This window comes from Leiobunum rupestre, chromosome 7 (assembly GCF_980474605.1).
Source record: "Leiobunum rupestre chromosome 7, qqLeiRupe1.1.hap1, whole genome shotgun sequence".
In the NCBI taxonomy this organism is placed as follows: domain Eukaryota; kingdom Metazoa; phylum Arthropoda; class Arachnida; order Opiliones; family Sclerosomatidae; genus Leiobunum; species Leiobunum rupestre.
In genome coordinates, this window is record NC_143390.1 from 36,090,242 (window position 1) to 36,113,814 (window position 23,573).

Sequence of the window (23,573 nt, forward strand, 5' to 3'; positions counted from 1 at the left end):
GAAAAAAATGAACGATTCGATCGGAGGCATATCATTTTTACTACCTATATTTGCATTTCAGAAATCTATTTTAACATATTGAACGCCAAGAAAAGAGGCTTTTGTAGTATTTTTCCTCCTATATTTACATATCGGAATGTAATTTAACGTATTGAAGGTAGAGTATAGAGATTTTGTAGTATTTTACTACCTATATTGGCATTTCGGAAATATATTTTAACGTGTTGAATGTAGAGTATAGAGATTGTTGTAGTATTTTTCTTCCTACGTGACCACACCGGAAACGTCTCGGTGTTATTCGCTTTAGTAATCAAGCCGACTCTGAACTTATGTTTTACTCTTTATTATACGAGGTTTTAACATACACCATTTCAGTACATTCTTAACTTATTCCATACGCTATTTAAAACATATGAGATAAAGATAACGAGGAAACAAGTTAACTCTGAACATTGTGTGTTGTCGTATTAAAAGTAGAAAAAGGAATTTTTCATAGTGTTATTCTACCTATTTACATATCGGAAATGTATTTATATTTTACCGTATTTAAAATATAGGTAATTGTTTTTATAGTATTTTTTATACCTATATTTACATATTGAAATTGTTACGCATACGTGGTTCCCATTTAATATTGGAATATTTATAGTAATAAAAGATAACTATTGTAGAAAATAAAAGATATTTTAATTAAAAAATTTCTTAATTTCTTTATTGTCTAAAAATATTTACAATATTTACAAATTTTTATATTGTTTAACTTCATTCATTTTAAAAAATGTAATTGTTTGACTTAAATAAAGCGTGAAAGTAATTATTTTCAAAATTATATTTACAAATCTTATCCACACAAATTTCATTTCATTTTAATTTTAGTGTTTGATAGTATCTTTCTGACTATATTTGTGTATTAGAATTCTATTTTACCGTATTTAAATAGTAATAAAAGCGAATTGAAAGTTTGAAGAAAATATGAATTTAGTTCGTAAATAAAATCCTTTTATAGTACTTTGAAGGACTCTTAATACGTTTTCAACTTGAATAAAATTAAAAACAATAATCTAAGATACCCTTTAAAGTTAAATTCCTTTAGAGTTTATCAGTAAAACCACTTACTTTAAGTATTTTTTCAATCCTTTTACCTATATTTACATATTGGAATTGTTACAAATGGTTCTTTTAAACGTAACTTAGTACATTAATTAAGTATTTTTAATTTACCGAAATTAAAATATAGGTAAGTGGTTTTTATCTTATTTTATACCTACGGAAGCGATAAATAAATTATAGCAATAAATTTTTAGAGTTTGGGGATGGGTGGAAAAAAAAATAAGGCTCTTCGTTTTTCCAACTGCTTTTCTGATGTACCCAAAAATGGACCAAAATAGACCAAAAGTACCGTAAAAACGACCAAAGTCACCATTTTCGGCCCTATGTACCCCATTTCGAACCAAAAGTACCCCAAACTGGACTTATTAGCTTTATTGTAATGTTAAACTCCCATAGAGCTTCCCCTAAAAAGAAAAAAACTTGCGGTCCAATTTTGGGTACATGAATTATTTCGGAGACGAAATCCATGTTTTAAATTCAAATTAACCGCGCTCCCCGGGCAATCCGCGCCTCCCAGGTAATCCGCGCACGCGCGCGCGAACACTATCTTCCCGCCTAGGTTATTAAGTATCATACAACTTACATAATTTCAACTTATTTCGTACGATAAAACGCGATCGAGATATTCGTTTTAAGAAATACTCGTGAGATCGGTTCAAGTGCCAAGCGTACTACAATGATATTAAAATGAAGTTTAAAAATATTTCCATTCTACTTTAACAACGAATATTCCATGACGTCAAAACACTCTTAAATTCAAATTAACCGCGCCTCCCGGGCAATCCACGCACGCGCCGCCTAGGTTATTAATTTTTACATCATTTAATCTTATTACGTACGATAAAACGCGATAAGATATACGTTCAAGTGTCTTTCGCGATAAGCGGAGATAAATGAACAAGCTGGCCTGGACACAATATGTTGATATACGGGAAAACAAATCGTCGCGAGAAATACCCTAAATTCATTGACTTTTTGACGATTTTACCCCCATTACACCCCTAAAATCCTGGATCCTCGATCCTCGATCCTGGGACTGGCGTCTCGCCCTTACTTTCCTTCTACTTAGCTCTCTCACAATGTATAAGTAAATTATAGATGTCAATACTTAAGTCAAGACTAGAGAAGTTCGTAGCCGACAACAATATCATAGGGCAACTCCAAAATGGTTTCCGCCACGATCGCCGGGCTTCCGATAACATTTACATTTTGACCCAAATGATCGAGATTGCTCGGTTGGAAAAACGTCTTCTCTATTTGGCGTTTCTGGATTTGAAAAAGACTTACGATTCAGTTTGCCGCGAAAATTATGGGAAATTATGATCTGCCTTGGCACCCCAGCAACTTTGTTCAACATCTAAAGGCTCTATTCGGAAATGTAGTACAGTATCGGTATTGGTTTGGAAATGTTTCAACCGACTTTATTAGAAGTTCCGTGGGCAGTACCCCCGCCAGGAATTTATAATACACAGGCCCGGTCTGATTTAGAGGCCCCCCATCTATATATTTTAATTTAGAAATGTCCTATTTTAAAGAAAATTGTTTTTCCAAATTCATCCCCTAGACAACTAATTGACTCTTAACTTTCTCTTCCCCTACTTATTTTAATTAAACTCAACTTAACAAATTATAAGTTCATTATTATATATAAACTTAAAAAGTGTCGCAAACCAAATTCGTCAACCACTAAATTAGGGTTTTCTTTTAAACAATTCGACAAATCCCGATTAATGGACGACGTAGCCAGATTTGAAAGTCTAAATTATCCCATAGTTGTTCGTAGACGTGTTTCTATTCTTTTCAGGGAACTAAAACTTCTTTCTGGGATAGTGTTTGCCACAGGAATGCATGAAACAGCCTTGTAGTACTCAACAAGGTCAGGGAAGCCATCTTCCATGGTCATTAAATAGTGGAAGCAGTCGCTTACGCTGTTAAATTTTTTGGAGATAATAAGATTTCTCGCAAATTTAATTTGACTCTTTAAGGAATAAAGGTCGGAATGAAACCTATCGTATGTGTTACAATATGTTATAATATCGATTTCGTTTAGGAAGTTCTCAGAGTTATGGTCACACGCCATGATACCTTTATATAGACCAGAGTTAGCTAATAATCGTATTTTCATTACAGAAAAAATTTGTCTATTAATTCGTAATAGGTGGACCTCATCTGGTCTATCAGGGTTTTTGCTTCAGTTTCCCTGGTCGCCGTTGTACTTGTTACCACAATATGTTTTAATATCCTGTTAGGGATAAATTTATGTTTCCGTAAAGCTAATGGTTCGCTGTTACGGTCAGGTACTGCAAATAAAGACTATTCCGCGAATTTAATAGCTTCTTCCCATATAGAATCAAAGCGTTCAGAGTTTCTACACTCTTCTAAGGTCTTGACAGTTAAGCTTGGAAAATGGCAACGGCTTCCGTAAAAATAACTATGTAACTTTGTAAATATTTCAACAGGGAATTTGTTACACCTAATACTTCGTCTAATGCAATGACTAATTTCAAGTTATCTAATTGGGATATATACCCATGACACTCGGCAGCCTCGTCGGGTTTTCCGTCTTCAATCACATTCTCTAAAGTTAAAACTACGGAATCGAGTCTATTTCTAAAATAGTTAATCCCCTTTTTTTTCTCCACCATCGAGTGTCGCAGCTGTGTGGCATTTTAAGTATATCGTAGCCTAGATCTATTTGGGAGTTTTCAAAATATTCACTTCTAATGACCGAATTGCTTTGAAAGTTGTAAATGGCTTGAACCAAACCAAGTAATTCTATAATTGTCGATATTTTGGAGCAACAGTCAACCAAAACTAAATTTAAGCGGTGGGCGTAGCAATGAACGTACGGACAATGGGCACCTACTGCTTCTTCTACTTTCACCCTCACTTCTTTTACATGTCCACTCATTGCACTAACCCCATCATAAGTCTGTGCAACACAATTCTCCAGTTTGAAACCACCCTCTTTCAAAATATTTATAACTGCCAAGCTGATACTCTCAGAATCAAACTTGTGTAAATCTGTGAACCCTAGAAATCGTTCTACGACACCTATTTCTGCTTGATTATATCGAAAAAAAACTTAACTGATCTACTCCCGCATTGTGCCGAGCTTCGTCAGCTTTTACAGAGTGGAATCCACCGGATTCATTGACCTCTTGAACAATAATTTTTCTCACTAAACTTGCCTTTGGTAATATTGATTTCGAGTATAGGTGGTTCAAAAGATAACGTTTTGTAAGGGCCATTTAGGACTATTGGAAATTGAAATTGAATGGGATTACTGTTTTAGAGGGCTAGATGACCAATTTGAAGAAAAAAAAAATTAAAATCATTTTCGGTCACATTTGGAGGACAAAGTGGGTATTTTTTTAAACTTTTAGAGGCCCCTTAAATAGGCTTAAAAAATTTCAACATAGGCACGTGCCTACTTGTGCCTACTGCTGGCGGGGGCACTGTCCGTGGTTCTGAAGCAGGGGTGTCCTTTATTGCGACTTCTATTTGCGCTGGAAGATCGTCTTACCAATTCTGGTAAATGGTTCCATTTAAGACATCCTACTTATACAGAAATCGACTTTAAGATCCCCGGCCTCTTCTTCACCGACGACATTTTTAACGCTGCTGAAGGTTATTTCGAACTTCAAGAGCTACTTAACATCTGCAGTGATTACGCGCTTGACTTGGATCTGGAATTAAGTGCGACTAAATATGTCATCTTCCCATCCAATGCTGTCGAGGCAGGGCCTCTACCACAGTTCAAGATCCAAGGAATACCGGTTCCACTTTCTGATTCCGTGGAGTATTTGGGCATTGCGTTTACAACTGAAAAGTATTACCTTGAAGACCACGAGATGAAGATCCGAAAGAAAGCGTCTTCTCTTGTGGGAGCTGTGAAACACAAGGGCTCACATTCGTATAATTGTTATACCGTGACACGTACATTGGGGAAATCTGTGGTCGTACCGGCCCTCACATACTGAAACGAGGTCCTTTGTCTTTCAATGGATACCATCCGAGCTCTGGATCAGGCCCAAATGGGAGTTGGAAAGATGGCGGTCGGTGGAAATTTCATTACCGCAAATTCCGCGATTCGTGATCACTGTTCCAGGAGAGATAAGCTAAAAGTAAATTGCGCTTCCTCGGAAGACTGCGTTATATGAACAACCCTCGACTCACGTGCTCCGTGTACCAATATATTCGAAACACTGGTCTTCGAACAAAGTGGGTAACTCGTTCGCGGTCTCAAATCTCCGAGAGTTGAATAAAGCCGTTGATAAGTCAGTGGCGGAACGGTCGAATTAAAATTGTCAGAACGACGTTAATTCCCACGTGAGCATGGAACTGTATGGGCTGAAAACCGTACCAAATCTAGAGCCTTTCTACAACAATGACAGAAGAAGCCATCTTCTCTTCCAGGCCAGAACCGGCGCTCTCCCAACTGCTAGCCGCTTCACCGATATTTTCGCGGAAGAGCCCGAATGCTCTTTGTGCGGCTCACCTGTACAGGACATCTACCATATCATGATGGACTGTCCCGCTTTCACGCATCATCGTTTACCATTGGACTCTGAACATTCAAGGGACGTTGAATTCCAAGAACGTCTTGGTTTTTGCTCGGGGTCGGAGATTGTATGGACTAAATTAAGGTCAACGAAAGATATTTTGTTCGCATGGGACCAAATCCAAAACCGTTTGATAAATAACTAAGCTGAATCATTTGTTATCATATAGTTGTTCCTTCTCTCTTATTTTATTTGTATTAGTAGTTTTAATATTTTAATCTATGTATTATTGTACCGGTAGAGTTTTACTCATCACTGTTAAAAAGGGGACCCCTGTACTTGTGGACGGTAATAAAGCTATTCATTCATTCAAGCCCAATCTGTGGCTTATGGAGCCTTTTGTACAACCAAATAAATAAATAACAGATTTAAGAACTTTAAGTCCATATGCGAAACGCGCGAGCCAATAAATAAACAGAGACTGAGAGGAAACGAATCACCGATCCCGAAAAAGAGTTAGTACCCAGCGAATCGACTCCACCAATTACCAAAACTAAATTCATATTGACAGATATATTGTCTCAAAAGGCGTTTGAATTGAATTTCTTCCTCGTTTGGTTCTAGCGCATGTACGATTTACGAACCTTGATTTGGTCCCGACGTCGGGGAGAGACGTCATGAGTGGCTGAAACTCTACTGTTGGTGTCTAAGGCTTTTGGTTGATACCATAAGCCCATTTCAGAAAAAAGAAATTCACTCCCCTCCTTAGGGAAAAAGATAATTTAAACTCGTACCCTAGATTCGAAATCACTCTCTCGCGCGTTGCCAATAGCGTTTACCCACTTCCCGCCGGAACTCAGAAAAAATTCGCTCCATGGTTTTCGCCTTACCGCGTGATCGAAGTTGGCCGTGCCACAACCAATGGAGCCCGATTTTCCTGAGGTCACGTGCCGGAAAAGGGTAAACGCTTCGTAACAATACCGTCAATGGGAAAGCTCTCAGTATTCGAATCTAGGGTACGAGTTTAAATTATCTTTGTTAGGGACAAGGTCCGTTGAGAAAAATACACCATTAGTACTGTTGCCAACCGTACTATAATTATAGTACATTTCGATAATTTTCCTTTCGAATTTTTCCGTACTATAATTTCAATCGCGTACTATATAGTACGCTTTTTGCGATAATTGTACTATAATTTTTCTATATTTCCGATATAATTTTGTGCGATAACTTAAGAAATTTTAGAAAGTTCCTTTCTGTTAACATATGAACGGTGTCGTGAACAGCGAAATAAAAGACGCGAACTTTTCCGACATAAAAACCGGTAAACCTTTTTCCTCTTATTTCAAAACAGAACTGGCCGTTAATTTATTTTTACACGCGCAAAATAACACCTTTTTTAACAGCAACCAAAAACTCACTTTCACGCGCGCGTGCGCTATATAAAAATTTGAAAACGAATATAGGTACATGTACTATACAAAATTACGATGTGTACAACCGAACATTCCGCCCGCCTTGAAATAACGAATTTCAAATGAGATAGTAAAAGTCCGAAAAGTTACATTTGCATACATAAATAACCCTTAGTAAACAGTTTGAATACAATTAAAATCAGTCTAGTGGTAACTGGCATAATTTAACTACGGGTCTTTTCAGTGATTTGTCAGAGGTTCTGACAGTTACGACGCGAACTTGATTGTCTTGTCCTGGATGAAGTTCAGTGATTCTTGCCATTCTCCACTTGGTTGGAGGTAAATCTTCATCTTTGAGCAAGACCAAGTCGCCGACTCGTAGATTCGGTTTTGGTGTAGTCCACTTTGGACGTTGTAGAAGGCGAGAGAGGAATTCATTTCGCCAACGGTTCCAAAAGTGCTGCAGTACTTGTTGGCCCAATTGCCAACGTGACAGGCGGTTGACGTTTTCAGAAGTGAGATCGGGTTCGGGTATTGCGGTGAGTGCATCTCCGATTAGGAAATGTCCAGGTGTCAACGCATTGAAGTCGTTTGGATCCGAGCTTAACGCCGTTAAAGGACGTGAATTTAAGCAAGCTTCGATTTGGCAAAGAAGCGTTTGCATTTCTTCAAAGTTTAGAACCATGGTGCCAAGAACTCGTTTCAGATGATACTTGACGGACTTCACCCCGGCTTCCCAGAGGCCTCCAAAATGTGGCGCTGCAGGCGGGTTGAAGTGCCAATTAATTCCTTCGTCTGCGAGCCATCGTGATACTTGATCGTTGTTGTTTGTAGAGACTATGAATTTGATGAATGTTTTCATCTCTCGATCGGTTCCTGTAAAGTTGGTTCCACAGTCGCTGTAAATGTCGGCGCATTTTCCTAGTCGAGCAACAAAGCGTTTCAATGCTGCCAGAAATGCTTCGGTGGTCATGTCACTGACAAGTTCAAGATGAATTGATCTTGTGGTAAAGCAAGCGAAGACGGCAATGTATCCCTTAAACCTGAGGTGACTTCGTCCCTTCATTAGTTTAAGGGTAAATGGTCCTGCGTAGTCGACTCCACACTTCAAAAATGGCCGAGCAGGATTTACTCTCGCTGGTGGTAAATCGCCCATAAGTTGCTTTACAGTGACTGCCTACTGTCGTACACATGAAACACATCTTCTGATATGGAAACGTATGGCATCACGAAGACCGACGATCCAATAACGTTTCTGTAAGACAGAAGTTAGTAGTTGAGCACCTCCGTGAAAATGTTTTTCGTGCTCGTGTTGTATTAGAAGTTCTGTTAATTTGCTCTGTCTCGGTAACAGTGCCGGATGCCTTTGTTCGTATGGTAAGTTGGAGTGGCAAAGTCTGCCACCAACTCTAAGAATCCCATCTTGATCGATGTACGGACGCATCGAAAGGATTTTACTTTTCCGTGGTAATTCCTTGTTTTGTTTAAGGCAAGCTATCTCTTCGTTAAAACTGTTGCTTTGGACGACCCGAATCCAATGGGATAGCGCCTTATCGTTCTCTTCCTTCGATAAAGGTCCAGTAATCCTCAATTCTGTCGCATTTCGCGAATTGAAGACAAAACGTAGAATGTAGGCGGTGATATGAATGAGTTTTTTAAGCGCTGAAAATTTGGAAAGGAGCGTGAAATCCATTTGATGATGTGTTACTAATGAAATAATTCGTCTTTCCTCGGATAAACATTCATTTGGCTCTGAGAGTTCATGTAGTTCTTGCGTTGTTGCGGCGAAAATAAGGCACTGCGGTCCATGCCACCAGAGACCATGATTTCCCAGTTCGCTAGCGGATATTCCTCGAGAAGCGCAATCTGCAGGGTTGCTATCTCCTGAAATGTGATGCCATTGCGCTCTCGGTAGTTTCTCGTGGATTTCTGACACTCGATTGGCTACGAACGTTTTCCAACGTTGCGGTGGAGCTTTCAACCAAGCTAGGACGATTGTTGAGTCCGACCAGCAATGAACATCAGCTATATCCAATCTCAATGACTCCCTGATCAGTTGAATCAGAGAAGCCAAAAGTAATGCACCAGATAATTCCAGTCTCGGAAGTGTGATTTGTTTGAGCGGAGCGACTCTTGTTTTCGCAGCGATCAGTTGTATTTTGATTTGTCCGTTGTTATTCACCGTCTTCAGGTATACGGCAGCTGCGTACGCTTTCTCCGATGCGTCACAAAATCCATGCAGGCTAATGTCTGTAGCATTAGCTTGCGAAATGTGCCGTTGAACCGTAATGTTTTCAATTTCTGGTAAATCGGTTCGAAACGACCTCCATTTAGCTTCAAGTGGTTGGGGAAGTTGCTCATCCCAATTCAATTTTAGCTGCCACATTTCCTGTAACATCAGTTTCGCTCGAACGGTTACTGGTGCCAACAGTCCCAGAGGATCGAATATCCTTGCTGTATCCGAAAGAATCGTACGTTTAGTGATTGAACTTCTTGACGCTGGAGAAGTAACCATAAACGAGAAATTATCAGCCGAAGGAGTCCAATATAGGCCGAGAGTCTTGACTGATTCGTCGTTCTCGATGCATAGTGGCTTTTGTAAATCCTTCATGTTGGCTGGTAGTGTATCCAATAATGCAGCTTCATTCGACGCCCATTTCCTTATTTCAAATCCTGCTTGAGATGTAGCTTGAATGATTTCTGACTGAAGTCTTAAAACGTTCTCAATCGTTTCGTCGCCTGTCATTAGATCGTCCATGTAGAAGTCATTTTGTAAAGCCGAAGATGCCAACGGAAGTGTCTCTTTCACGTCATGGCCGAGTTGCTTCAAGACTTTAGTTGATAGGTATGGCGCTGATGCGGTTCCATATGTAACCGTTAGCAAACGGTATTCGAGCAAGGGTTCGTGTGAGTTGTTTCGCCAAACAATTCTTTGAAGATCGGAGTCGTCTGGATGTACTCTAATTTGACGAAACATTTTGGCAAGGTCTGCTTTCATTACAATGCGATGTTGACGAAAGCGAATAAGGAGGTTGACCAAATCATCTTGAAGTTTTGGCCCCACTAGCAGATGATTGTTTAGGGAAACTCCAGTTGTAGATTTGGCAGAGGCGTCGAACACTACACGAACTCTCGTGGTGGTACTGTCTTCTTTGAATACCGCATGATGAGGCACGTAGTAAGATGGATTGGTTTCGATTTTTATTTCATTCGAGGGAATGAGTTCCATATGTCCAAGGGCAATGTATTCCCCCATGAATTTGCGGTACTCCTCATAGAGATTCGGGTTAACACGTAGACGTCGTTCTAAGTGAGAGAATCGACGGATTGCCATTTGTTTAGAATCTCCAAGTTTTGGTGCATCGTTTATCTTTGGTAATCGTACAGTGAATCTTCCTGTAGAGTCACGTGTATGTGATTCTTCAAAGTTCTTTTCACATTGAATTTCTGTTGGAGATAGTATTCTTCGAGGCTGGATGTCTTCTAGCTCCCAAAGATGTTTCAAATCTGCTTCCAATGTACAATGGTGGACCTTTATTTTCGAACTTCTTCCGGCCATCAGCAATGGACCGAAAACTGCCCATCCGAAAAGAGTATTAAAGGCACCTGGAAGACCTTCTTTCCCCTTGCAAATGCCATCTTGTAAGAGCTCTAGATACACGTCAGCACCTAGTAAAATATCCACTTGTCCAGGGCTATGAAAAGTTGGATCAGCAAGTGTTAAGCCTTTCAAGTGTAGACAATTTCCAGGATCGAACGGACTGTTAGGTAAATAATCCGTGACCTTTTTCAGGACGATTGCCTCGACGATGACCTCCGACGTGTTAATGATATTTGACTGAATATTCACCATGACACTGCCTTGAGAGGTGTTCATTCCGGTTGCTCCAATTCCGTCAACTGAGACGTTGAAACGTGTTCGCTTCAATCTTAGTTTCCTCGTGAATTGTTCCGTGATGAAACTGGCTTGAGAACCCGAGTCCAGAAGCGCTCGGGCTGGATAAAGTTGCTCGTCAAGTCCCTTGACTTGGACCATTGCGGTTGCCAAGATAACTTGGGTTGATCCAATTATTTCACGAGATGGGCATGAAACTACACCGGAGGTTGCCTTCGTCTTCGTTAATTCCTTCTCTTGATGTAGAAGTGTGTTATGTCGTGCGTTGCATTTCCTACAATGACCAGATTTGCAGTCATTGCTTTGATGACCGGTTCGTAAGCAATTGAAACACATGGCACTCCTCTTGACCATGTTCCAACGCTCGTCCGAAGATGCATTCAGAAAATTGGTACATTTGTATACAGAGTGTGTTTCGTTGCAAAAGTGACACGTCTCGCTCAGAGCACCATGATGAGCCTTTGTACTCGGTCTCTGATGTAATGGAGGCTTCGACTTGATTGCAGTAGTTGTAGGCGGAGCTGCTGCTAAGGCTCTGGCCCGTTGTTCAAGAAATGTAACGAGATCCTCGAAAGTTGGTCTTTCGGTCCCCCTCAGGGAAAGTTCCCATTGTCGGCGAGATTCTGAATCCAGTTTTTCCTTTACAAGATGAAGTAGTATGGAGTCCCAATGTTGTACTGGTTCTTTGAGAACCTTGAGCGCCCTTATGCATTCGGCGGTGGTATCGATGAGCGTTCGTAAAGCGGATGAAGATTCTTGGATGACGTTAGTTTGACTGAAGAGACGTTTTACGTGTGCATCGATGATTTCCCGGGTATTGTTGAACCGATTGTTTAAGATATCCCAAGCCTCCAGATAGTTAGCGTCAGTTACCGGAATAGATTGAACGAGGAGCGCTGCTTCGTTTCGTAATGATGACTTCAAATACTGAAACTTCTGAGCTCCGGTGAGCGATTCGTTGTTGTGTACGGTGCCCGTGAAGAGATCGTGAAATGGAAGCCAATCGACGTAACCACCGCTGAATGATGGAAGTTCCAGCTTCGGTAAACGTACATCACTAGCTGGTCTGACTTGTCTCACTGGAATGTTTGCTGCTCTTTCATTCGATTCAGTGACGAGTAGGATTGTCAGATCTTCGAGTCGAGCGATTAGGGGGTTGTATTCATCTTCGTGATCCGCGAAATCGTCGTCGTCGGGATCGATATTTGCAACTACGGCATCGTGAACCTCATCCAAGTCTTTCGATAGTTTTTCCACCTTGTCTACATACAGCTTCAAGGCGACGTCAGATAGATTCGTTGCTGTTTGACCCACCGCATTTTCAATCCTGGTGATCTGTCCCTTGATAGCTGCTCTTCTTCTCACCAGAACATCCATGATGACTTATGTTGATTCGTTTACGATCGAGATATGATCGATGGTTTAAACGGTTTCCAACGGAGAATCCACGCTAATTTTCACTGTCTCTCACGGAAAGATAGCCGATTCGATGATTAGTTGAGGAACATAATCAAGTTGACGAATGTATCCGGCTCGACGGACCAAAAAATGTCGTGAACAGCGAAATAAAAGACGCGAACTTTTCCGACATAAAAACCGGTAAACCTTTTTCCTCTTATTTCAAAACAGAACTGGCCGTTAATTTATTTTTACACGCGCAAAATAACACCTTTTTTAACAGCAACCAAAAACTCACTTTCACGCGCGCGTGCGCTATATAAAAATTTGAAAACGAATATAGGTACATGTACTATACAAAATTACGATGTGTACAATCGAACAAACGGTGTTTCCAGTTTCTTATTTTACTCATGCTAGTAGGCTAAGAATTGAAATATAATACTCCTTGGAGTGTTTGGTTTGTACTCGAAAATACAGCCAACTTGACTAATGAAGCGTGTTGTGGCCTAACGAAAACGAAATATGTTAGTAACGGCCAACTAGGATAAAGTGCTACCACGCTATAGCGAGTAATCAAAGCTGGCCGTACTTGTGTAATATGCTATACTGTGCTCCCATTTTGGTGATGCCGCCCCGTTTTAAAGGGGTGCACTCTTGTACAAGTCAAAAATAAAACCTTGAACCTTGAACTATAATTTTCTAGAAAATTCGATAAATTTTTGGCTTCGATACTATAATTTCAGTTTTGGGACCTGGCAAGTGTGCCGAAACTGTTACATTTGTACTTTTTCAGTAAGATTGGAAATAACCAAGTACAAAAGTACATTTTTAAAATTTTAAGGATAATTTTAGTACGTTTAATAAGCTCCTGACTAGGTTAGATTTACAATAATATACAAAATTAGGCTTTTGAGACTCACATGTTCAAAGTTACCAAAATTTGGTTGTACCACATTTCAATTTAAAATTGAAACATTTCTGAGAAAAAAATAAGTTGAGCGCCGTCTATTAAAACTTGTTTGCATTAAAAATATATAGAAATAGGTGGCGCCCTGTTTTTTTATAGCAAAAGTACAAAAAGTACGTTCCCGTATTCTATGCATTCAGAAAATACGGAGTGGCAGCCGGCAACACTGCTGGCAATGCTGGGACCAAAGACTATATATACGCGTATATATAGTCTTTGGCTGGGACCCTCCTACACTTTACATGACAGTGATTGCTACAGTTACGCAAGAGGTGACAGTTTCTTGGATGGTGTTTTCATTTTGGAATTTTGACAGACCTAGGCCTAGTCAATACATTAAAATTAATTTTATTAACTAACAAAAACTATGTCTCAGTCTTTATCATTATCGCCAAGTGATATTGTTAATTTAAATGTTGGAGGAACACAGTAAGATGAGCTTATTTAAGCGTGGGCTAAGTAAGCCCTTGGTTTCTCTAATGACGTGTTTTACAAAATATTTCTTAGATTTGCGACGTCCAAACAAACTTTGACATGGGTTCCAGATTCATTTTTTACGAGGTTTGCATACAATATAGGCTTCATTTGAAAAATTAATGTTAATTATTAAGATGTAAAACTTCTAGTATGCTCAGTGGTAGAATATCAACATTGAAAGATGACAGAGGAGCGGTAATGAATTTTTAATAGTGTACCTTTAAGAATGTTTCTAAATATTTTCAATATTTTTTCAGATTTTCATTGATCGAGATCCAAGATTATTTAGTGTCATTCTAAATTTTATGAGAACTAAAGACATTGATCTGAGAGACGTTGATCCTAGTGTTCTAAGACATGAAGCAGAGTTTTATGGAATCACTCCTCTTGGTAATTTCAGAAAAGGTGAAAAATCTAATTCTCCAAATATTGAAATATCTGTTTTATAGTGAAGAGATTAATCTTATGTGAAGACCTTCATTATTCATCGTGTGGTGATGTTCTTTTTCACGGATACCTTCCAGCTGCTGGTATTTTAATTAGAATATTTAGTGTTGTATCAATTAATAGTTGAAATGAGACAGTAGCATATTATAGGTATACCATTGTGTGAGCCAGGAACATCTGGGACACGGTCAAATACTGATAAAAAAGATGTAAATTCCCGAAGTGCCAATGACTCTGCTAGTACCTCTCAGCAACCTCCAACACCAACTGGTGGTAAATCAAGCGTAATTGATACTGCTGGTTCAGCACAGTCTTCCTCTGTCGAAGCCCGTCCAGGATCAGTTTTTAGAGTTATGCCAGATATTCCAACCGTACATCCAGCCAGTCATTCACGAAATCCTTCTTTCGATATGAGATCGCCATTGGGTACTTTATCCAGAAGCTCATCTGATTTAAGAAATCCAGTTAGAGGACATTCTAGGACATCGTCTTTAGATATGAGACATTCTAGAAATTCTTCGGCTGATTTAAATAAAGGATTTCGAGGAGACTTGGGCTTATTTTTGAATGGTCAAGCACCTGTCAATAGTGGTTGGACTGACCCCCTCAGAGTTAGAGTCATAAGGGGCCATCAGAATTGGGTGGCTGTTGCTTTCGCGCATTATATCGCTTGTTATAGGTAATGTTAACATGTCCTTGACGTGTTATTTGCATTATATGCATTTTTCAAAAATATTTATAGGTTGAAAGACTCTTCTGGTTGGCAATTAGCCTTTCTTAGTCCATATATTGAAACGCCCATTGAACGAATTGCTCTTAACGCCAAAGTCCTAGGAAATCAGTCTGATAATACGAGTAAGATGCTAGCTGCGTCTTATGGCCATCATGTACGATTATGGGGCATTAGCGAAGAGGCAGTGAAGTCGGATGTTGGTGAGTTTGAACATTCCACCAACTTGTTAAAGTCTGGATAAATAACGCAATTTTTCCCACTATTAGGTACATTCAATCTTCATGTTCCTGTAGATAGTTTATTTTTTATTGGCAGTCAATTAGTAGCGTTAAGCCACACTGGAAAAGTTGGAGTTTGGCACGCTATGACTTTGCATTGGCAGGTAAATCTAATGATATAATATTTTGATTTATAGCGATTTCCAATTAGCACTCGAGATTACCCCATCACCCTTTTTATTCCATTTGCATGCTCTGATCTGCTCCGATCAATTTTCACGTGTTCCATTTATTGCTTTCAAGTGCTCTGAGATCGCTTGAAACTGATCTGCCAATTTTGACAGATCAACGGATCAAGCTTGCTCCCAGGGCAAGTTTTATTGTGTTCCAACACCTTCATTCCGCTTGTATCAATTTTTTTGTGTGGCTATTGTCAGCTCTGGAATAAAACACTTGTATCTTCATAACATGTACCGTTTCTCTCTCAATTGTGGTTAGATCAGATCAATAACCTCAGATGTATTTTGAGAGACTTCTTGAGCAGTCAAATTGAAAGTCTTATTACATATTTTATTTTGAATCAGGTGCAAGATGTCATTCCTATTGCTAGTTTTGACACTGCCGGATCTTTCCTTTTGCTTGGTTGCAATAATGGCTCTATATATTATATTGGTATTTTATTTTTTATTGTCAAAAAGGAAAACTAATTTTGATGAATACTATCCATATATTATTCACAGATATGCAAAAATTTCCACTTCGTATGAAAGATAATGATCTCTTAGTAACAGAATTATATCGTGATCCATCTCAAGATATCATAACCGCAATTTCCGTTTATCTCACCCCAAAAACAAGTATATGTTTGAAACTAGATTGAATTTGGTTCTATCTCTAATTTATAAACCCTTCCAAGGCCTCTGCGGTAACTGGATAGAAATAGCGTATGGAACTAGTGCTGGAACTGTCAGGGTTATTGTTCAGCATCCTGAAACAGTGGGTCATGGTCCGCAACTCTTTCAAACTTTCACCGTTCATCGTAGTCCAGTTACTAAAGTTATGCTCTCTGAGAAATATCTCATATCTGGTATAGTTTTCCCGAGTGGATAATTTTTACAATTTTTATTTAAAAAAACCAAATATAACTCTATTATTCTCAAGTTTGTTGCGAATATAACCACGTGCGGACATGGACAGTAGCAAGATTTAGGGGAATGATTTCAACTCAGCCTGGATCAACACCCCTGGCCTCTTTCAAAATTGTCTCGTTGGAAGACGTGGAACCTAGTTTTAGTTATTCAGCTGGAAATGATAGTGGTGATTAATCCCATATATAGCTGAAGCATGATTTATCAGCTTAAACTCTCCCCTTTTTTGCCAAGGTCCTTTTGGTGAAGAAGATGAAATTTTTATACAAAAAGTGGTACCGGAAACTGATCAATTATACATTCGTTACGCTTCTACTGGAAAGAGGTCTAAATTTATCAACCAAGATGTTCTAGTTGTGTTTTTTATAATTTTAAAATATTTTTAAATTTAGAATCTGCGTTATAAAATCAGTGGATAACACAACTGTTACTGCTTTTTGCGTTCACGAATGTGAAGGGTCAAACAGAATGGGATCTAGGCCACGGCGATATTTATTTACTGGACACAGCAATGGATCCATTCAGGTTAATGCCGTTATATTGAACAGCATTTGACGATGAATCCCTAAGCTTATTTTATTTTCCAAATAATAGATGTGGGACTTGACAACAGCCTTAGACTTGGCATCCAAAAATGAAACCAGTACGAATTTGGACCATAAAACATCTCCTTTCATTCCGTAGTTATTAAATATCATCTTTCTTTCAGCTTCAAATATAAGTGGAGGTCCAACTACTCAAGAGCTTCTATATTTGTTGGATCAATGCGATTTGACTAATTCTAGATGCTCTACGCCTTGTATTAGTCCATGCCCAACTCTCTTGGCCACAGCGGCTTCTTCAATTAGCCGCGTTAAAGCCTCAAACATTGCCTTTCTGTCGCATCAGAGCTCTCCTACGTCTGGACCTATGTTGCTGGGGCCATCTGGGTTTAACATTCCATCCCAAGCTAATAGTGATACTAGTAACGAAAAGAAGAATTATGAGAAAGAAGGTGATGGCAAAGTAACTAGGTGTTGAAATCAATGGTTAAATCCTAATATTAACTCCCCACCCACAAATCACTAATGTGTAGCCTTACACCAAACTCCATATTCTGGTTTTTTGTCCACCATCCACCTGATTTATTCTTGGGAAATTGCCTTAAATTTTACTTTTGTGGAAAACAAATCGCTGGACAGTTTAAAAAAATTATATTTAATTATAGAGTTGTATCTTTGTAGAAGTTTACGTATTATTGAATTTTTATAAACTGAAAGTTTTGATTTATTTATCTTAATGGTGGCGTCAGGGCCCAGGGGATGGACTACATTGAACCAAAAAACTAGCTAAGGAAGTGAATAAGGGGCAGCCCCAAAATACTTCTAAGGGACCCCATGTAATACTTCATCAAAAAATCCTAGCTCTGTCACTGATTTTTCTGCATAACATCTGGGGACTTATTTGTATTTGAAAATAAGTGAAACTGTTATCATTAGTTGGTGGCGTCTAGGAGCAACAAACACAACACCCCACACAAGGAGAACGCAACCCATCAAAAGCCTAGGATTTTCTTGTGTACATTTTTCATTGGCTAGACGCTTTAGCTCCTGTTGCCGTCGGAAGGGGAAAATTCGGAAATTGTGTTCCCCCCGCCCGTAAAACGTTCAGCGTAGAGGCTCGTGACGCTCGTCCAATGAAATTCGTACACAACCCTTGGTTAGCGTGTTTAAAGCTTGGAGGAGAGAAGTATGAGTACATTCCCTCCTCCAAGTTTAAAGGCTAGCTGCGTTCTCCTTGTGTTTGCTGCTCCTAGGTGGCGTCATCTACCGCAAGTTAGTGGTGAGAATAATTGAAGCCGGTACAACCCAGTAGCGGCGCTAAGGGTGGGCTGAAGTGGGCTTTAGCCCCCCTGCATTTCTGAGAGGGGCCACATATTTATAATTAAGAGGCCACATATTTTAATTTATGAATTTTCTTTATCTCTAGAAATTTGTTTTATTGCCATGAAAAATTTTTCTGGAAAAAAACTTTCAAAATCAATTTGTTTACTCAATAAGATAGATTCGGGAGGAAGGGAGCGGAAATTGAGAGAAAGTTGAATGGACAATAGAACGAAAAGAAAGGGAATTTAGGGAAATACCCCGGGCATGCGCGTGTCCCCTCCAGGTCGGATACAAGGTCATAGGGGGTCCAGTAAACACAACGAGAGCCGCACCAAGAAAACGACCTTGCTCTAATCGCCTTCCTGGAAAATTTATAAGGGGTCACTTAATTTGTAAAATGGAGTGTAGTTGCAAGGACCACAAAATTCTTAGGGGCCACAAAATAATTAGCCCACCTATGAAAAAACCTTAGCGCCGCTACTGGTACAACCAGAGAGAAGAGCCCTTTTATGGAGACTACTAACAAGGAGACATCCCAAAGTGTAACCCACCGATTTTGTTCAAACTGGGGGGATTGGTAGACCTTCATGTAACTTGAAAAATCCTAAAGGGAATTTATTCAATGGGCAACCGTTTTGCCATGGCAACGAAAAATGTTTTTTGACAACACAAAATATTAAATTTTCCCATTGAAAATAACATGGGATTTTGACCTCAAATTGATCAAAAGTTGATAAATTTTGTTGTTTTTTTGGTTAATTTTTATCTATTTTTTCTAATTTTGGCATTTTAGAAATTTTGAAATTTGTTCAAATTTTTCAGAGGGGGGTCCTAGGAATCGGTCAGAATCCCATGTTATTTTCAATGGGAAAATTTCCATTTGTTGTCAAGGCAGTCTATATGAGAATTTATTAGAGATTCTGACTTATTATAAACTTATGGTGAAAGTTAATATTGAAGCAATAAACGTTTAAATAAAAATCATCAAGGAAATCGCCAAGAAGTAATTTTTCCGAGAGCCAGGACCGGCAACATACTGTTTATATAGTGCTTGTTGAAATAATGGAAACTTTCCACCTGTAAAAAGTACGTCATGTGTTTGCGAACCCTTAATATGTCCAAACAAAACTGTCTGGTTAATTGCAATGCATACTGTACAGTTTAAAAGAAAAGGGGTGCAACAAATATTAAATTGAACGCGAAAGCAGTTGGAATCGCCAACACAGAAATCTATTATTGACGTTTTTCAGAGTGCCTTACCATGTTCTAAAGGTATAACAATATAACATTAGAAGTAAGAAGGTACGTGTTAGTATATTGAACGTCTTGTTAATCTCTTGATACGGAAATAAAGCCATATTTGGAAAAGCTTGGCCGTTCCCCTTTAAGCTTGTTTTCCACTAGCGCGCGTCATAATGTTATTTTCTTTACCCGCGTAAAAACGTTTGAACGTTTCAAAGCTGAGAAACACGTCGTTGCGCGCGCCAGTGGAAAACAAGCTTAAAGGGGAACGGCCAAGCTTTTCCAAATATGGCTTTATTTCCGTATCAAGAGATTAACAAGACGTTCAATATACTAACACGTACCTTTTTTTGTCTTGAAAAAATAGCTGTTGGCCCAAAAAGTTGAAACGAAAAATAACGCCAAGTGTTTGGGTTTGAATTTTCGCCGCCATCTTAGGGGTTGTCGCCAGCGCCCTAAACCCCGTATGAGCGATTTGCTTTTACGTTGTTTTTCTGTTTCACCGACTTCTCACCAGGTGTCGCGGCGGACGCGCGCTTTTCGATTTCCCGAAATTTCTTTATTTTATTAAAAATTAACCACTCAATATTTTTTGACGCGGTTTTCAAGATGGAGGACCACAAAATTACCAATTTAATGTTTTTTTCCGCAAAATTTCATGTTTACTGTTGCACGGCGATACGTATATAAAACTAAATATTTCTTTAACGGAAAAAAATTGAAACTACAATGATTATTAGTTTGGAACCTTTTTCATTTTTATTTAAATTTTTTACAGACCAATTAAAAAGTCTTCACTTTCTACCGCGTCACATTTGGTGCTGTTAGAACAATCAACAACAGAACAGTTTTTACAAATTGTTGAACATTCCACTCCAAATTTTCTACAAGAACATCTTAATCCACATGGTTCTTCACCTTATCATATTTAATAATTTTTCAGGAGCTGGCCCAATATCTGTGGCAATAGGAAGCAGTTCTTCGTTGTTTTTTGTCCAACCCCACAAAACGGGGACGTGACACATTTCCATTGCACACGTAGTAAATGAAAAATGGCGGCGTTTTCTGTGGGCGGCAACTCGTTTTTCGCAGTTGCAATTTTCTTCATGTAAATTTCGTAACGTAAGGGATTCAAACTTTGTGTTTCGTGATTACCACCGTAAATCAAAATTAAAGCTTTCAGACCGAGGTTTTTCAATATTTCCAAGTCGCTGCTTTCGTATCCGAACGTGGATATAAAAGCGTCTAACAGGTCGGAGTTAGCAAGTAGTTTAAAAACCGCAGATTTACTTCTTCCGTATAAAGCGCTAGTTGAATCGCACCCGGTCAAAGCATGGGCAAATAAAAGTAATTTGCACGATTTATCCCCTACTTCTTTTTTCATGCATTTAATATCATGAACGTTATCATGATTTATAAACGATTGTAAAAATATGTTTTCCATGGTGTGGTAAAGAAGGAAAACCAAAATATCTTTATCATCGGCCACCACAGTGACACTCATTGTTTCAGCCATTTCTAAGGCCATTTTTACAATAACCGTATCAGCGTCAGAAGGAGCGTGTATGACCATATGGCCACTGTTTTTCAGATGGTTACCAAGATAGTGTAGAAATCTTTCTTTGTTAATTTTGTTGGAAAAAAATGGTGCTTTACTAATTTGTAACTGAGAATTATCGTTAAAAATAACAGTAACAGAGTACTGTTTCGATCTTCTGTTATGTTCCATATCTTTTGTATTGGACTGACTACACCCATCGAAAACTACCGTGACATTGCCGTAATACGTTTTTACGTAACTATCGTAGAGTTTAAATATCTCTTCGAAACGACAGCATTTTGGCCATGGTACTTTATGAAGTAGAGCACCGCCATCCAGAATGTAATTAGTACATTCATTTGTCTCCGAATTTTGAGTTCCAGCAATATTATCCAATGTTTTTGCCAAAGTAGACTTGTCGGCTTTGCGCATAAATTGACTTGATGGGTCAAATAATGAAGTAGGCAAAGTACTTAATTCGAACTTAAAGCTCTCCTTACATTCATTAACATTAATTTCAACGGACAAACACACTATCATGCGTTGCGTCATTAGACGGGGGTCAACATGGTGAGTTACCCCACCTACGACAATTCCTTTTTTAAGAACTTTCATTGTGATAGCTTGGTTGGACTTAGATAGCACGACATCTTTAAACGATTTCCCTGTTAGACCTTTTTGAATTTTCTTGCCTATTAATTCGGACTCTTCAACGTTGACTTTATTTGGACTGTCGGTAATTCCAGTTATTACGTTGTGACATAAAAAAAATCAAAACTTTGAAAAGTCTTTAAACTCTCGATATTCTAGAATCTGACAAATCAACATGCTGCTCAGATCCACCGCGTTAAACACCAGTAAGATTGCTTAAAGCAAAAGAAAGTTCGGCAGGGTGGCTCATAATTCAAGTCGCTCGTTGACTTTCAGGCATTCCGCCACCATGTGTCAATCCCGACTTACTTTTCGAATTTTTCATCAAAGTTTGTTCTATGAACATATCAATCCCAGCACCGGCCCACATTTTATTTTGTCTTCTTAGTGTAAAGTGTCCTTCTTAAAAAATTATGTATAAGTCGGGTTGCACTGTTTTAAGTTGTCTCATTTGCTGTAGGTATAATCTAGCACACTTAGCGTAGTTATTATGACCGGAACTTGCGAAAAACGGTAACATGAGTTCGACCGCATCGAGGTGCATTTTAAAGTTGGCAGTTTGTTCCGCCCAAATAAACGGTTTCGCAAAGTCTATCATGCGCAAATACATGAGCCATAATTTCGCCGTCCTGCTTTGAACTTTTAAAACAGTTTCCTTTTCTTCAATTAACTTTGTAAGCTCGATTAGTTCATCGGATCTCTGAGCTTCTTCAGTTGTAATATCATTATCAAATAGTAAATCGAAAACGTTTTGTAGTTTGAGTATGATCAGTTACATTGTCGTTCGTTTCTGCTGCAATCAAGTCTTCTTTAAGCTGGTAATCCGAGGCATTTGCTATGACAATGACTTTCAATGCCGTAAAGACTAGAAGATGACCTCGGATTGCGCGGGAAAATGCCTTTCCGGTTAGCATATGCGTGACAGCATTGGGAGCGTAGATGACCTCTAACATGTCTTAAATGCCCGACCCACTCATTAACCCGCCAACGCTTCCAAGGTACGACATTAGAGTGTGGAACCCACCTAAACGAATTACTAAATTTGAAAACTCTTCCGGTTTCGCGTTGACAACTTCAATCGCTTTTATCCATAAACACTGATCAAACGTTACAACTGGTACTTTAATTCGGAGTCTGTACGCTTAGTGCTCGGCAGTCGATTAATTTTTATCCATGAATAAAATAAGCTCGGCTATATTTAAATAATATTTATTTATATAACCAATAGTTGAATAAAAATTGTTAAATGTTTAAATAATCGAAAGTGAATAAGCCTATTATTTAAATAAAACAAACAATTATTTAAATAAATACCACTTTTATTCAAATAAATGCTTGGTTGCGTAAAAAACATAATTAAATAAGTTAAAATGATATTCTTTTTACCAACGTTTTTTAAATAAATCGAAAAATTTGTGGATAATGGGAACTAAGGGACGTTGGGTTTAGATCTATCATTGGTAGGAATGTTGTTGTACAGATTCCAGCGTTGTCGCCTGTAACTGTTTTCTCCATGTACCCTGATCAATCAGCGGATGGTTTTTTAAACATCTTTGACGATATCCAAAGCGGATCAATGGGGCTCTTTTGAAGATTTTTAAATTCAATTCCCTCGTAACGAATATTTTTAAGCGCCGATCCTATAGCATTATTGTACGCTAAAATTGGTATTCTCGCTTTAGATGAAATGTTAACTGACGATAAACTGTTTGAAATTCTTTGGATCTTTTTTTTTCTTAGTAGGGGTGGGTTGTTGGATTCTAGCCCGGAAGTGCGTAATATTATCCCCATACCATGAAATGTGTCATGACCATCAATCGTGACAATATTGTGGTCAACATTATCCGCAACCCACTGAGAAAATCGGCCTTCTGGTAGGGAGAAGTTCAAATTCTGATCGACCACTGCGGATTGAAGATATTTTTGAACTTCAACATAAGAAACGCTAAAACCCATATT

General features: G+C 38.7%; 1 protein-coding gene across 1 annotated transcript; it reads left to right on the forward strand.

Annotated features, from left to right (window-relative positions):
* The first annotated feature begins 13,545 nt into the window (after window positions 1–13,545).
* LOC149936118 (BTB/POZ domain-containing protein KCTD3) lies at window positions 13,546–17,562 on the forward strand. Its single transcript, XM_090152940.1, has 16 exons — window positions 13,546–13,722; window positions 13,801–13,854; window positions 13,920–13,965; window positions 14,028–14,160; window positions 14,220–14,300; window positions 14,368–14,896; window positions 14,960–15,150; window positions 15,217–15,332; window positions 15,753–15,840; window positions 15,909–16,025; window positions 16,085–16,255; window positions 16,330–16,485; window positions 16,551–16,641; window positions 16,709–16,841; window positions 16,911–16,959; window positions 17,026–17,562. The coding sequence occupies exons 1-16, from the start codon at window positions 13,661–13,663 to the stop codon at window positions 17,334–17,336; spliced, it is 2,328 nt and encodes a 775-aa protein (XP_090009066.1). The 5' UTR covers window positions 13,546–13,660; the 3' UTR covers window positions 17,337–17,562.
* The last annotated feature ends 6,011 nt before the right edge of the window (window positions 17,563–23,573 follow it).